Source organism: Hordeum vulgare, chromosome 3H, assembly GCF_904849725.1.
Source record: "Hordeum vulgare subsp. vulgare chromosome 3H, MorexV3_pseudomolecules_assembly, whole genome shotgun sequence".
NCBI classification, from domain to species: domain Eukaryota; kingdom Viridiplantae; phylum Streptophyta; class Magnoliopsida; order Poales; family Poaceae; genus Hordeum; species Hordeum vulgare.
Genome location: NC_058520.1, coordinates 278,377,143 through 278,393,255, shown reverse-complemented (window position 1 = coordinate 278,393,255; position 16,113 = coordinate 278,377,143). Strand labels below are relative to the sequence as shown.

The window sequence follows — 16,113 nt, the reverse complement described above, 5'->3', positions numbered from 1 at the left end:
AAGCAGACGAACCGATGTAGTCGAACGGGTCCTCACTCTTCGACACGCTTGCGGAACTCTATCGAGACGAAGCAAACCGGAAACAAGAATCAACACACGATATTCACCATGGCACATGCACAACATAATGCTCAACACGTATGATGCATGATCGGTCTAATGCAAGGCATGCCATGGCAATTCACTCCAATCAAACACTACACATTAAGTGAAGTTCAATATGCAACGAGTTGCATATTGACAAAACTCCACATACGAGTTATTTAGTTCTACCCCGATTAGGTACACGGTAATATTAAATGTTGGTTAAATATGGCAAGATGTGAAGCGTAATTAAGCTACCTATCTAGGCATTTTAAATGAGGTCGGAAACGACATATAGCATATCCGAACTGACCTCATACATTAATTTATAATTCTGTCCAGATCTGAACTAACACGTTTTAATATTTGTTAAACAGCAAAACAAATAGGTTCACGTGATTCTACGCATCGTTCCAATCAATTTACACATATGGAACATCTCCAACGAAGCTACGGTTCAAAAGATATAATCACCGCAAGATATGATGTCATGAATATAATATGTATGCAATGACAGTCACAAGCATCCCAAAACATACAACCAGCACACAAGATTCTAAACAAGTTTCATATAGGACACTATCAAAACGGAGCAACGGTTCAACAAATACAAGCTACACAAGAAATTGTCATAATCTGCCAAAAACAACAACATGGCATTTTCTACATCCCAAAACAACAAGCTACATAATTCTAAAATGCTCACACAAGACATGAGACAGTAGTAGTCAAGATGCACTTCAACCCCCTACTAATAACATCAAGCATATCAGCATGGATCACTAGGAAAAGAACTCACAAAATGGCATCTCACACACAGTTTCAAACTTGGTGAAAAACACACTTTGATAGTGCAGTTTTCGATCTGAAGGCATATTGGCAGCAACAAAATTATATGCTACAGGTCACCGAATGGCATGAAAATTTACAGCATGCGAGAGAATCTTAAGGACTACAACTAACTCCATTGCACCAACCCCAAAGGGGCTGTAGATCACTAGCAAAACTCATGGCAAGAGAACAACAAAATATAACAGATTTCAGACTTAGAAATATTTTAGCATCTCCAAATCAACACTATTTTCTAGCATGTTGACAACAAGCAAACAACACCTAAACATGGATTTCTAAGGCAACCAAAAATACCAGGGGCTAGCCTACACATCCAAGAGCATATCTATAGTTCAAAACTAATTCATATCATGCACGAAATAAATCCCACAAAATAGACAAGAGGGCAACATGGCAGAATTATCATGCACACTAACTTATTTGAAAGACAAAACTAAATGCACAGGTAAATTCTCTGAATTTTTCTACCCCAAAAACATATATAATATGTGGGGTTCGAAAATAAACTAGCGCCACACATATATGCGAGAATATGTCCTCAACACGACATATCAAACAAGCGACGAAACCTACATACAAAAATGCAAACAACTACTCCAAATACATGGCAAAGGATCCCGAACAACATGAACATTTCATCTACGGAATTTGAACAAACCGAACGCGCACAAAAATATTTACGAGAAATTACTATATTAGGACAACACACAAATCTAGGCAAACATTGTTAAAACTACTCAAATTATCCATGCAAGTTGCAAAATATTATTGTACGCGAAAAACTACACAAGTTACATGTACAACTCGTCGCAATCCGACGCACGATTAATTATCTACAAACGTTTGAAATATGACATCTCCTGAAATTATTAAATCCGAAAATCCTAAAAAGATACTACCGTGCCTTAGTGACTAACGGGCCTAAACAGGCAGCGAGCGAAACTTAAATAAACGTCGTCGGCAGCGGGGGTCCTCACCTCGTGGGCCTAGCCCAGATCAGAGAGGCTGGCTTGGTAGCGGCTCGGCTTGGGCCGGAGCTGGGCCACGCTGGAGCTGGCTGAGACTGGGCCGCTCGGGGCTTGGCAGGCCTGGCGGAGCGAGGCTAGGCGCAGCCTAACACGAGGCGGGGCGAATATGTTCCGAGGGTTCATCTGGACATAAGTGTTCCTATGGTGAGATGGTTGATCAAGTGGGTGAATATGCGAGTGGAGGAAGCCACTTGGGAAGATTCAACCTTTATTTAAAAAGTTTTTCCTTATTTTGCAGCTTGAGGGCAAGCTGCAGCTTAACAGGGGAATTGTCAGGAACATGAACCTCCCCTGTTTCAGTGTGCCGGAAGTGCCCTGAGTGGTTGATCATGCATCCAACGGCTAAGGGAGGAAGATACGATTCGGTGAAGAGGGCGTCGTCATCCATCGATCCTGCATCCGACGGCCCAGCTCAGCTCCCGCGTCCCTGTTGGCTTTCCGACAAGGCGCACTACCCTCAGTTTATTTACTTTAGTTGCTTTATATAGGAGTTGGCTTATAAATGCCTCTCTTTTCAGTCCATTTGGACATGTAATAGATGTGCAGGTAAAACCCTAAGCCGTCAGTGGCATGCTCTAGCTACTTTCTTCATTTTGAGAGCGATACAATCCCTCTGTTAGCTGATCTCTGAATCTCTCCCTAATAATAAATCAAATAGGGTTTCTGGTCGTCCGTCGTGGCATTTTTGCGAAAAGGTCCCCGTCGTTTCAGGTAATCAACCCGCAATCCTTTTGTAAGTTAAAAACATTTCGTTTTTACGTAAACCCCCTCGCAATCACCACCCGCGCCATGCCTTATCCATTCCCGTCCTTCACCACCGGGCACGCGCTGCCATGCGTCGCCGCCGGCCGGTTTGCTTCCCGCGAGCAGGCGAGGGAGCTTGGGGAGCTCCGGCGTGGGTTTGTCCCTGGAGAGGCGACGCTGAGGGGGCGGCGCGCAAGCGCGAGGAGACGGGGTTGAGGAGGCCCAGGGCACGGTGATACAGCCAAGTCAACGCAGCAGCGGCTCCACGCGATGCAAGGAAACGGCGGGATCTGGTGCAGCGGTCCGAGGCGGACAAGATCCGCGACGAGGGGCAGGTTCTGGCTGCGAAGGGCTGGATCCGGTCGATGGCGGCGAGGTACACGCGAGCGGTGGTGTGCAGCTGTCTGGCAGAGCGGGCGCGTGGAGACGGAACAGGCGGAGCCACGCGCGGCCGTGGAGGTGCTCAGGGGATGGAGGATGGAGGCTGCCTCCCTGGGCTCGGGCGCGGTAGCACGGCGTCGGGCCGTTGCCCGTGGCCATCTACACCAGCCTCACCAGCAGTGCAGACGGCGAGCTTCGACCCGTTCGTAGGAGGCTTCATCGCGCCCGTGGCTGCCCCTGCATTAACTCTCCCAGAGTCCCAGTCTCGCGCCCGTCCGCCTGAAGCCGCGTCTGACGCGCCCGCCCGCATGTGACACCGACACAACACACACATCCAAGTGTCGTGTTCTAGCCTTGCCCACACCTCGTGCGTGACCGGAGTGACCTCGAGCGTGTCAACAGTGAGCATGGCGAGCGTGTGGATGACAAAGCAGAAGCCCATATGCATCGGCTGTGTGAACTGCACGTAAGCTTCTCAATCTCCAAAATCAAGAAATCAATGGAGTGCCAGACCCGAATTTGACTTGGCTACTATCAGAAGGAAGGGTCCTCGGCTGGAATCTCCATCAGGTTGCATCCGTGAACCATAATCTCCATCAAGTTCCATCAAAAATTGCACGAAGGGTCCGCTACACGAGAGGTATTTATCCCCTTGAAAGCTAATCACTAGATTGAATCGCCTGTTTTAGTTATTCTCTGTCCCGGCTCAGTCTGCGGCGATATATATGGTTATACAGACAATTTTCAACAGCAGCTCATTAGCCTGCCCAGTCTGAACTTTGACAATGTTTTCTAAGTTCATGTTCAACTTTGATCCTTTTTTCAGTTAGATTGACAGCAACGGCTGCATTGACAGAGGGTAGCCAAGGGTTGTTGCCGTTGGCTGCTTGCTCTGCTCGTGTGCAAGAATAATGCACATCTGTCTGATTTGTTTGGTTGGACTTGGATTTGGCATCTCATCGTAGCTGAAAACCAGCTAAGTTACAATCCGCGTGCATGTGTAACTGAAACATTTGCCATTGAGAAGACAAATAAGCACTCGCTATCAAGTGCAAAGTCTTTGCGGTGTCCAATTTGGATCAATGTGACCCAGCTAATTTATGATTGTATCTTAGATGTATCTTAGATTACTTTCCAGATCCCATCTGAAACTACGTGTTTCCCTGCTAATGTTATGGCTGAATATCCCCTTTAGTTCTCTGAGGCTGAATAAAGATTACTTATTGCTTTATGCCACCACTTTGGTTAATTGCTTGTAGTTGGAGGGAATACTGATAGGTCGAGAAAGAATTATAGCAAAAGATGAACATGTGGGCTCTTTAGTTAGGTGAGCAATAACATTGCTTGCACAAGTAAAAGTTGATCACCATCGGCGACAATGACAAAGAAGTCAAGTGGTAACACAGATGACTCGCTAGGGACAAGATTGGATTTGGGTTGTTTCTCCCGTTGCAACGAACGAGCCTTTATAATCTGGCAATAATTATGTATGATCTTTAGTATATGATCTTTTTAAGCTGTGAACAATTCAATGCCTAAAATACTACAACTCATGGATTACAAATAGAAGCTAGACCACACATGATCAAATCAATAGAAAATACTAATAAACTAGATTGAAAAGTCAAACAATATGCATAAGTTGAACTTTTTAGTACCACTTTAAACAACTACAGTTCTAAATAGCAGTAGTTCAACTGGACTTCTACCTATTCATTCGACTATTTTGGTGTCTTGCGTGCATCGTATTTTTTGTATTATGTTGTTGTGGTTCTCACTCAAAAGTAGAGACACAACAAGCTCCTTTTGAAAGGACCTACGACCACCACATATATAATCTTATTGAAGTAGGAGTCAAAAACTACAAATCATCTATTCCTAGAATGGAGCTGGCTGAAGTTGAGCCTTCAATGAAGCGGGCAGGTCAGTGGCGTTGACTTTGACACCATTCATTTTGTGCCATCAGATAATAAAAGTTGTTCGATTGGTAAATTATTTTTCAGTTTTTCAAATACACGCTTGTTTGTTTTGTATTCCTTGTAATACATGGCCTTTCCTGCTTTTATAAAATATCGTACCATCAGGACTAAACTTTGTATGGCCCCTAGTTTGGTTAAAAAGAGCATTCCTTCTTCGTCAGTTAGCTAGATCCTGACATCCACCGTCCTCTCACCGCAGCGCACGCGGCCTCCACAAGCTTCCGCCCTCCTCCCTCGTCGGCCGCCACCGACCCGACGCGTCCGTATCCTTCCCTTCCCCTCCCTGCCCTACCGACGTGGAGAAGAGGAGAAGAAGGCGTACTCGGGCGAATCGGGTCGACAGGGATCGGAGATGGATTTCGAGCTGCGGAGCGCGCGCGAAAAGCTGGAGAGGGAGCAGCGGGAGCGGATGCAGCGCGCTAAGGCCAAGGCCGACCGCGAGCGCCGCGCCAAGGCCGAGGCCGTGCGCCGCCGCGATGCGCTCGAGGCCTCAAACAGGGAGCGCCGCCTCGACGCCGCCCGCGCGCAGGAAGAGGTAACACCCCAACCCTGCCCTGTATTAAGTTTGTATGAAGCGTCTCCAACCCCCATACATGGGAGCCGAACCTAGACGTGCCAATACTTCATGTTTAACACCCTGCACACCTAACCCTCGTCTCATCCATCTCGTATGCTCATGACTGCTGTCTTCATCTTTGGTGTTCGATCTTGATTACAAGTTTAATTTTGTCCTCCGGCAAATGATCATAGATGCTCTACCCGAATTTTTTTTACTCCTAAACCCAGAAAGGAAACCCTCAATTTGATCCCCGGTTTTATTCAGCAACCCAGAATGTCAACCCAGATATCTGCCCACGTTCCAACAAGACATGGATATTTCCAGGGGCGGGCCCATGATTTGATGATTGTGTATTCAAAATTTCAAAGGCTAATTTCTTTGGAAATCCTAGAGCCCTTGTTTTTGGAAAGGCGCGGCTAGGCTCGAGTGCACCCACACACGTTGTATAGCCGATTAACACTATATTGTACTGTACTACTTAATAATATTACTATTGGAAATTACATCATAAATTGCAAATAATATTATTGCATTATACTCCCTCTGTATCATTTTATAAGACGGTTTGACAGTCCATGGTGGTGTAAAAAACGTTCTTACGAAGGGAGTACTACTTTGTAACCCTAAATGATTCTCGCGTCTTCACAATTCATTCTTGTCAATCACTACAAGCAGGTCTGAAATTTTAATATCTTATACCATACTGAAATAGGAAGTGTCAAATCTCAAACAAGTCTTAGATTTCAGAATATATTTACAATAAGGTAATCTTATACCAAAATAGGTAGCCAATTAGTCAGATTAATTCACCCTTTTACAACACAAGAAGCATGGCGGCAGTCTGAAGAGCAACCGAAGAAAACGACGCAGGACGTTTTTCTGATACACTTGGACGCCCATGTGTACCAGACCCTCCGTGCTGCTGTCTGCCGTGCGCCCCTGCTTGCCGCAGCTGCTGTGCGCCCATGCTGGCGTGTTGGACAAGCCTCCCTCGAGTTTGCGGCAACGGAATTTGGGGAGGCGACGAGCCGGTTCTCTGCGTCGTGCGAGCGATCAATCATGCCATGTGGCTGGGCTGTGGCTAACTGGCTATTCTCATATTGGGTTTGGAAAAGAGGAAATAATGGGCCTATGGCCGTGTTGGGTGGAAAGGAAGAAAATCAGAGGTGGGTTGTCCTTGTATTGGGCTGAATCCGTGCACGACATCAGGATTCCAGTCAGCTTCCGTTTTCTCTACATGTATGTATACTATACACTCTATATACATAGTATTTGGACAAAAATAGTGGGTATTCAAGTGAATACCCTTGAATTGAAGTGGGCCCGCCCCTGAATATTTCAAACGTGTATGTTTCCTTCTCTCTTTAGAAACGATGATATTGACTCCCAACTACTTCGTTAATCCTTTGGGGCCTTGTCGCCGATATGTTTTGATTTTGCATTGTCCACTTATACTTCTTGGTGTAAGGGTGGAGCCAGGATTTGGGTATAGGGGGGCCAAGCCAAGTAGTTAGAAAAAAAATCCAATGCAAAAGATAATTTTAAAGAACGAGGTTGAGAACTTGCACATCAGTCTCATTAACAATTTCAGTATGTCAAGAATTCGAAGAAATCGGCCGAGAAAATGAATTAATTTTAATATTGTTTGGCATCGTTTTTTCTCTTCATAGTTGACGAATTTTACTTTTATAAGTAACCGGCTTCGAAAACAAATTAATCTTAATGGTGTTTGGCAGCCCCTTTTCTATTCATAGCTGTGGAAATTCAGTTTCAGGAATTAGCTATGCTGTATACAGTCAAATTTTGCTTCACAAATACTCCCTCCATCTCAAAATTCTTGTCTTAGATTTGTCTATATATGAATGTATCTAGTCACATTTTAGTATGTAGATACATCCATTTCAAGACAAACCTAAGACAAGAATTTTGGGACGGAGGGAGTAGGAAACTGTACAAGATAATTTGCATCACGATAATTTCTAGGACACGTACAAAATATGATTTTTTTGGTAGCATCTCAAATAAAAAAACAAAGTGTTGAACCGGTATGGGCTGTCTGGCCCATCTCACTTAAGCCCACAAGGCCCAGCCCTTGAGATGACCTATAAGGAGGGGTTCCCAGTCCTCCTGTGTAGCCCAGCCGCCACACATCCACAACACCACACTCCAGCGACCAGAAAAAGCTATTCCCATCTGGAGGTAGTCCTCCCCCCTTCCCGTTCCTACATGGTATCAGAGGCCAGCGACGGCGGGGCCTGAGGAGGCGGTGACGACGTCCGGCGAGGTGGCGGCGTATTTGGGCGGCGTCCGGCGATGCAGCGGTGGATCTGGGAGGTGCGGCTCGTTGGCTACGAGGCAGAGGAAGGAGAGGTGGAGCTGCTGTGCTGCGCGGCAGAGGAAGAAGGAGAGGTGGAGCTGCTGTGCTGCGCGGCAGAGGAAGAAGGAGAGGTGGAGCTGCTGTGCTGCGCGGCAGGAGGAGGAAGCTAAGGAGCGGCTTGGTCTCCTCGAGAGTGGATTGTGCTGCGGCTGCTGCTTGCTCCTCAGCGTGGGGGCTGTGGTGCTGTGGGAGAAGAGGGGAAGGGTAGTGGAGAAGGACAGCTCCTTGTTGTGCTGCTGTGTGTGCGTGTGTCTGCAGGGGACCGGGAACTGGAGAACTGTTGCAGGGCTTGGCTGCTATTGGAGGCCAAGATCCTTTGGAACTGCTGCTGTTTGCAGAGGAAGGAGGAAGAGAACTGCTACTGGAGGAAGAGGCTGTGGTTGCTGCTTGCACTTGGAGCTGCTGAGTTGCTGGTTGCTGCTGCTAGCCAGGGGGCGTAAAGGGACCAACTGTGCAGCTGTAGGGCTGTGCTGCTGAGGGCTGCTGTTGCTGATTACCAGATCGGAGATAGCTGACCCAAATGTGCTTGCTCAGGCTTTCGAGAAGCTTGCTAAGATCCTCGCAGAGTCCAACTATGGGGCCATCGTTCCTCAACAGGAAGTGGCTCAGAAGCTCGAAACGTCACCCTGGACATGAAGCTGGAGGGGGCCACAAATTACTTTAGTTGGTCCAGGAGGGCATTGCTGGCCGTAGAACAGAAGGAACTTGATGGGCACTTATTGGGTACGATTGATGAACCAGGAGACAAGAATGCCGCGGAGGGAAAGAGGTGGAAGGTCATAAACTCTGTGCTCGTTGGCTGGTTGTTGAACTCAGTGGTGCCCTCCATTGGACCCTCTGTGGAGGGACTATCCACGTTCGCCAAGATATGGAAGACCCTATCCACCCAATACTCAGGCAAGGGTAATTTCATGCTAATCGCTCAGATTGAGGGGAAGATCAATCGGTTACGCCAAGGTGACGACATGTCAGTGATGGCATATGTGGCAGAGTTGCAGGTTTTGTGGGCGGAGCAGGAAAATTGTGATCCTTTGGAACTCTATGATGCGGCTTGCATCGAGTCAGGGCGCAAGTGGATTGCACGCAGGTGTGTGTTGAAACTGTTGGAAGGGGTCAGAGGTTGCTTTCATGGAAGGGGGGGGGGTGCTGAAACCGTTGGAAGGGGTCAGAGGTTGCTTTCATGGAAGGGGGGCATCCCTGTTGCACTAACCTCTCCTGCCAACTATTGAGGAGAATATTGCAGCAATGTCTTATGAGGAGGTGAGGCTATCTCTTGAGCATGCAGATGTGAAGGTTGCGCCGACTTCGACATTTGCAGTCACTGAGCGCATGGAGTGGGAAGATCCCAACAAATGTCATATCTGTAGGGAGGTAGGTCACTGGAAGAGGGAATGTCCAACTCGTGGCAGAGGCAGGGGATACAACAGAGGAACTGACAGAGACAGGGGATACAACAAAGGAACTGGCAGAGGCAGGCAGGCTAGAGGCAGAGGTGGATACATAGGGACCTTAGGGGGTCAACCTTCTTGGGGCAGAGGTGGCCACTCAGGAAACCCAGGGGGCCAGAGGGCACATATGATAGTTCAAGGGGACACTGTGAAATCAAAGGGCGAGGAAGTTGATGAGTCTACCTATGGAGACTTTGCTCATTGGGCCTCCATTGATGAAGGTAATCCGACAAAGGCATCTCTTACTCCTAATGTGGATGCTCCAGAGTGGGTCCTAGACTCTGGAGCATCTAAGCATGTTGCAGGTAATTCCTGTGTGTTGAGTCTTACAATAAGCATTCTCCTACTCACAAGGGCACTATTCAGACTGCCAATGGTGCAAATCAGCCTGTCATAGGGGTTGGCACAGTCAAGTGCACTTCAACTATCTCGCTATCGTCAGTTTTACATGTGCTAGCTTTTCCTGTCAATTTGGTCTCTTTCAGTGTTCTCATTGATCAAATAGACTGTCGTGTGATCCTTGACAAGTTCGGTTGCTTGATTCAGGAGTGCCAGACGGTTGGGACTGGCACCAGGCGTAAGGGGCTCTGGTACATGGACCAAGAGGTGCAGCCGGACTTGGTGTATGCTGCGACCATGGAGGACAAGGAGAAGCAGGCGATGATCCATCACTGCAGGATGGGGCGTGTATCTTTTGATAAGTTGAGTAGAATATTTCCGGATGTTATGTGTGGAATAGGCAAGGGCAAGTTGACATGTGATGCTTGCGAATATGCAAAACACACACGAGCCTCATATGCGAGTAAGGGGCTTAGGAGCATATCTCCCTTTATGCTTATTCATTCGGATGTATGGACTTGCCCAGTAGTGTCAATGAATAGAAAGAAGTATTTTGTTACCTTCATCGACTGCTATTCTCGTATGACTTGGATTTACTTGATGCGTCACAAGGATGTGGTGTTTAGTTGTTTTCAGAACTTTCATGCTCTTGTAAAGAACCAGTTTCAGGTGCAGGTCATGGTGCTTAGGATTGACAATGGCACAGAGTATGTCAACAACATTTTTGGGGCTTTCATGGCTGGCCAAGGGATTCTTCATCAAACTTCATGTCCGGACACCCCCCTCAGAATGGAGTGGCCGAAAGGAAGAATCGTCATATTCTTGAGGTTGCTGGGTCGTTGATGTTTACCATGAATGTGCCTAAGTTCTTGTGGGTTGAAACGGTTATGACAACTACATACCTGATCAACCGTACACCTTCCAGGATACTAGACATGAAATCTCCGTCTGAGTTGCTCATTGGAGATAATAAGTTTGTTGCCCCCCCAAAGCTGTTTGGCAGTACCTGTTTTGTTCGTCATCATCGACCATTTGTTGGCAAACTTGATCCTCGAGCAGTGAAGTGTATCTTTCTGGGATACTCTTCTAGTCAGCAGGGGTATAAATGTTGGTGTCCCTCTGAAAAACGCAGGTTTGTAAGTATGGATGTTACCTTCAGGGAGTCTGAGCCATTCTATGGCGAGCCGACTGATCTCAGTCTGTTGTTTGCAGAGCTTGACCATCTACACCCTACGCATGATGGTCAAGAGGGGGAGAAGGAGGTGTCCCATACTCACAGTGATTCTGTCGGCATTAACACTGATAATGATGTGCAGGTTCAGGTCCAACCAATAGTGGGTACAATTCCGCCTAATGATGATGTGCAGGTTCATGTTGAACCAAGTGTCGATACACTTAAGATTGGTGCTCTCCAGGTCCTGTTCGAGATCGATGGCAAACGAATACCCTGGTGTACTCTAGACGGCAACCACAAGTGCAGGGAGAGCAGCAAGGTAGTGAGGCAAGAGTACATGGGGAGCAGCAAGGTAGTGAGGCAAGAGTACATGGGGAGCAGCAAGGCAGTGAGGCAATAGTACAGGGGGAGCAGCAAGACAGAGAGGCAAGCTCATCTGACACGGTGGAGCTGCCCATTGCGTCGTGAAAGGCTACACATGAAGCAACAAGGGTGAAGTAGCAAGGAAGGCTCTACCAAAGGATGATGCTTGTGATGACCTTGATATTGGCAATTTTGTGTCCTATAAGGATTTATCACCTTCATATAAGGCGTTTGTTGCCTCCCTTCAAACTGTGTCAATTCCAAAGGATTGGAAGGCTGCAAAGCAAGATCCGAAGTGGCGTGAAGCGATGATAGAAGAGTTGGAAGCACTAAGGAAAAACAAGACATGGGTGCTAACCACATTGCCGGCAGAAAAGAAAGCAGTGAGTTGTAAGTGGATCTATACAGTGAAGCAGAATCCTGAGGGTAAGGTGGAACGGTATAAGGCCAGATTGGTCGCCAGAGGATATAATCAAACTTATGGAATTGACTATGATGAGACATTAGCACTCGTGGCAAAGATGAACACGGTTAGGATATTGGTCTCTTGTGCTGCAAACTTTGGATGGAAGTTGCATCAATTAGATGTCAAGAATGCCTTCTTACATGGTGAGTTGCACGAAGAAGTGTACATGGAGATACCACCAGGTTGTGGTACTTCAGAGACCACGGGGAAGGTATGCAGGCTGAAGAAATCCTTGTATGGATTGAAGCAATCACCGTGGGCATGGTTTGATAGGTTCAGACGTGCTATCCGTGGTATGGGGTATGGTCAGTGTAACGGTGACCACACGATGTTCTACAGACACTTTGATCGGACGATCACCATTCTTGCTGTTTATGTAGATGACATTATTATCACTGGAGATGATAAGGAGGAAATAGAGAGATTAAAGGGTTGTCTGAGCAAGGAGTTTGAGGTGAAGAATTTAGGCAACCTTAAATATTTCCTTGGCATTGAAGTGGCTCGGACAGAGAAGGGAATCTCTATGTGCCAACAAAAATATACCTTGGATCTCTTGAGTGACATGGGCATGATGGGATGTCGTGTTGCCCCTACTCCGATTGAACAAACTCATCAAGTGACAACACAATCAGGAGATCTAGTGAATAAGATTATCAAAAATTGGTTGGGAGATTATTGTACTTGTGTCATACCAGGCCTGACATTAGGTATGCTCTGGGGGTGGTAAGCAGATACATGCATGAACCAAGGAGTGGGCATCTTGATATTGTGCACAGAATCCTGAGATACTTGAAGGGGACTCCGGGTAAAGGGTTGTGGTTTGGGAAGAGTGGACACCTTGAGGTGGATGGCTATAGGGACTCTGACTGGGCTAGTTGTCAAGATGATAGAAGATCAACTTCTGGCTACTGTGTGTTTGTGGGAGGAAATTTGGTGTCATGGAGAAGCAAGAACCAGCCTGTTGTATCTAGATCAACAACAGGAGCTGAGTATAGAGCTTTATCTCAAAGGTTGTGTGAGATGCTGTGGGTGAAGTACGTACTGAGCGAGTTGAAACTTCTAAGGAAGGGGCCCTTGAAGGTGTGGTGTGACAATCAGTCCGCTATAGCCATTGCTAATAATCCAGTTCAACATGACATGATAAAACATGTGGAAATTGATCGCTTCTTCATTAAGGAGAAACTTGATGCTGGGATCATCAGTCTTACTCATGTCAGCTCTGGGCAGCAGATTGCAGATTGCTTGACAAAGGGACTGGGAACAAAGGACTGTAACTTGGCATGCGACAAGATGGGAATGCTAGATATCTACCACCCATCTTGAGGGGGAGTGTTGAACCGGTATGGGCTGTCTGGCCCATCTCACTTAAGCCCACAAGGCCCAGCCCTTGAGATGACCTAGAAGAAGGGGTTCCTAGTCCTCCGGTGTAGCCCAGCCGCCACACATCCACAACACCACACTCCAGCGACCAGAAAAAGCTCGTCCCATCTGGAGGTAGTCCTCCCCCCTTCCTGTTCCTACACAAAGCAAATAAAACCTGCTGTATAATTTCAACATACAAGATATTAATTCTTGGTAGCATCTCAAATCACAAAATAAAGCAAATAAAATCTGATGTATAATTTCAACACTGAAATGAGAATTGCGAGAGATAAATATAGTGTTAACCTGCTAGTTCGTTAGCTGAAGCAATGAGGTAGGTTGTGTCACTGACTCGCCGTACGAATCATAACACGAGCGCCGGAGCAGAGAGATCAGAGGCAGATGGGCCCATGGCAGCAGCAGCGGCGTCTAATCTGACCCACATACGTAGACCTAATGATGCACTAGAGAAAGCAGTTACACTGCTCCAGGAGATAAGATCGGGGCTTCTTTGCTAATCTGTACGCTAGTGGCCTTTTATTATTGTTTTTTAATCCTTTTTAACGTGTATACATGCTGAGATTAGGGGGGGGGGGGGCAACTATGCCTGGACGTGTGATTTATCTCTAGTCGTGCACATCGTTTCGAAGTATCGGTCGATGGTTCCGGGGGGGGGGGGGGGGGCACTCTCTTGGTGTTCATGATAAGATATTATTTCTCTTAAGTGTCTATATTCTTTATAATGATGTTCCACTGGGTGCTGATGATGAACTTCTTTCTATCTAGGCTGACCAGAAAATGGAAGAGGTGATGCAACTAGGAAAGGGGATCTCTTTTTCACACATGTTTGAAGCACTGCCATATGAAGGCCCAGGGGATAAGATTAAGCTGCCACCATCTTCCTTCAAGGATTTGTCTGATCAAGGAGCTCTTGACAAAGGTCCCATGTACTTCAGGCTGTCCAATGTTAGGGACAGAGTTCCAGGTGCCTCTCCAGATCAAGACGCCGAGGAGGAAACCTGCTGTGGCGTTCTTGAATTCACTGCAAGGGAAGGCTCTGCGCAACTCCCACCACACGTTTGGAACAATTTGTTTCAGAGTGACATCCCAGATGTTCCTTTAATTCAGGTGAAGTATGCAAGTTTGCCCAAAGGGACATATGCGAAACTTAAGCCTGAAGGGGTAGGATTCTCAGATCTCCCCAACCATAGAGCTGTCCTTGAAACGGCACTGCGCAATCACGCAACGCTATCTGAAAATGATGTTGTCATGGTGAACTATGGACAACTGCAGTATAAGTTGAAGGTTCTTGAGTTGAAGCCTGCATCAAGTGTTTCTGTGCTGGAGACTGATGTTGAAGTTGACATTGAGGGACCAGATTCAGTTTTCGTCAATGAAGAAAATCAGCATGTGCTTGTGCCGCTTGAGACTGGGAAGATTGAATCTGGAGCTGTGGAAGAAGGGAAGTTCAGGTACTACAAATTTTCCATCGAAGATGGTATTGCGGAGAAAGTTGCGTCTGGCTGTGCAAATATTGAGGTTAAGATAGAGTCTGATACAAGTGGCGGTGACACTGATATTTATGTTTCAAGGCATCCTTTAGTATTCCCAACTCAGCACCGTCATGAGTGGTCTTCTCATGAGATGGGATCTAAGGTTCTTATACTCAAACCAAGGGATGCTACTTTGGTCAGTGGCCTTTACAGTGTTGGTGTTTACGGTTTCAACGGCATAACAAAGTTCCAACTTTCTGTAGCCATCAAGGATGTTATCAATAGCCAAAGGATCGGTGAGCAGGGTAGTGTGTCATCAACCGTCGATGGTGACTCAGTGGTCTGTAAGAACTGCAGACGTCATATATCTAGCCGGACCTCCGTACTTCATGAGGCATACTGTGTCAGGCACAATGTTATTTGCATGCATGATGGATGTGCAGTTGTTCTTCGTAAGGAAGAAGCAGCAGATCATGTGCACTGCAGTAAGTGTGGACAAGCTTTCCAGCAGAGAGAAACGGAGAAGCACATGAAAGTCTTCCATGAGCCGCTGAACTGCCCCTGCGGGGTAGTTCTAGAAAAGGAAGAAATGGTATGCCTTGACTTATCCTATTTATTATCTTCAGCTCTTACAACAGATGAACTTTTCAGCTCTTGTAGTTCTATCAAAGATTCTTCCTGCACACATATTCTATATTCCATTTTACATTTTCAACACCAGTCTATTTCTCAATTTGTATTGTTGATATTCTTCACTCATGTCGTATGGCAAAGCCTACCAAATGACTAATCTGCTTTGTTCTTTAATATCAGGTCCAACACCAATCCTCAACCTGCCCATTTCGCTTGATTGTGTGTCGTTTCTGTGGCGACACGGTTCAAGCTGGTGGACAGCCGCTCGATGTTCGAGATCGGCTTCGAAACATGTGCGAACATGAGAGTATCTGTGGATCCAGGACTGCACCATGCGACTCTTGTGGACGGTCGGTCATGCTGAAGGAGATGGACATTCATGCAATTGCTGTCCATCAGAAGAGCTGATTTTTATAACCCTACGGACTGATTCTCTATGCTGCATATATTTTGGTATTCGTTAAATCTCCCATTGTTTGCTAGTCCATCAAAACAGCGGTGCGGTGTCCATTATCTGTTTGTATCTTCCTTCGGTATACATATTATTTATAATCTACTTGGACTTGAACAACATTTTCGTAACTTTCTTCCGAGGAATAAATATCCACAAATTTGTGTAGTAACTTCAAGCACAGGGGTGACTTTTGTGGCAAGTAGGCTGCTACAATGTGCACCCTCAGATCCAATGTAAATGTCATGGTTTTCGTTCAATGCCACAATTAGTCCAGAAATGAAAATGTGCGGATGGGTCAATATTCCAGTTAGAGCAACTCTATCCGATGCCACAACTAGTCCAGAAATGAAAATGTTGGGATGGGTCAGCATTCCAGT

At 46.4% G+C, this 16,113-nt stretch overlaps 1 protein-coding gene across 1 annotated transcript; it reads left to right on the top strand.

The window, feature by feature from the left end:
• Window positions 1–5,208: 5,208 nt before the first annotated feature.
• On the top strand, window positions 5,209–15,905 carry LOC123443656. Its single transcript, XM_045120132.1, has 3 exons — window positions 5,209–5,603; window positions 13,943–15,241; window positions 15,463–15,905. The coding sequence occupies exons 1-3, from the start codon at window positions 5,421–5,423 to the stop codon at window positions 15,688–15,690; spliced, it is 1,710 nt and encodes a 569-aa protein (XP_044976067.1). The 5' UTR covers window positions 5,209–5,420; the 3' UTR covers window positions 15,691–15,905.
• The last annotated feature ends 208 nt before the right edge of the window (window positions 15,906–16,113 follow it).

Bases quoted from the DNA above. Each gene is read 5' to 3' on its own strand.
- LOC123443656 (XM_045120132.1), top strand. From the start codon at position 5,421: ATGGATTTCGAGCTGCGGAGCGCGCGCGAAAAGCTGGAGAGGGAGCAG. The intron at 5,604-13,942 runs GTAACACCCCAA...CTTTCTATCTAG, and splicing joins CCGCCCGCGCGCAGGAAGAG to GCTGACCAGAAAATGGAAGA. The intron at 15,242-15,462 runs GTATGCCTTGAC...CTTTAATATCAG, and splicing joins TTCTAGAAAAGGAAGAAATG to GTCCAACACCAATCCTCAAC.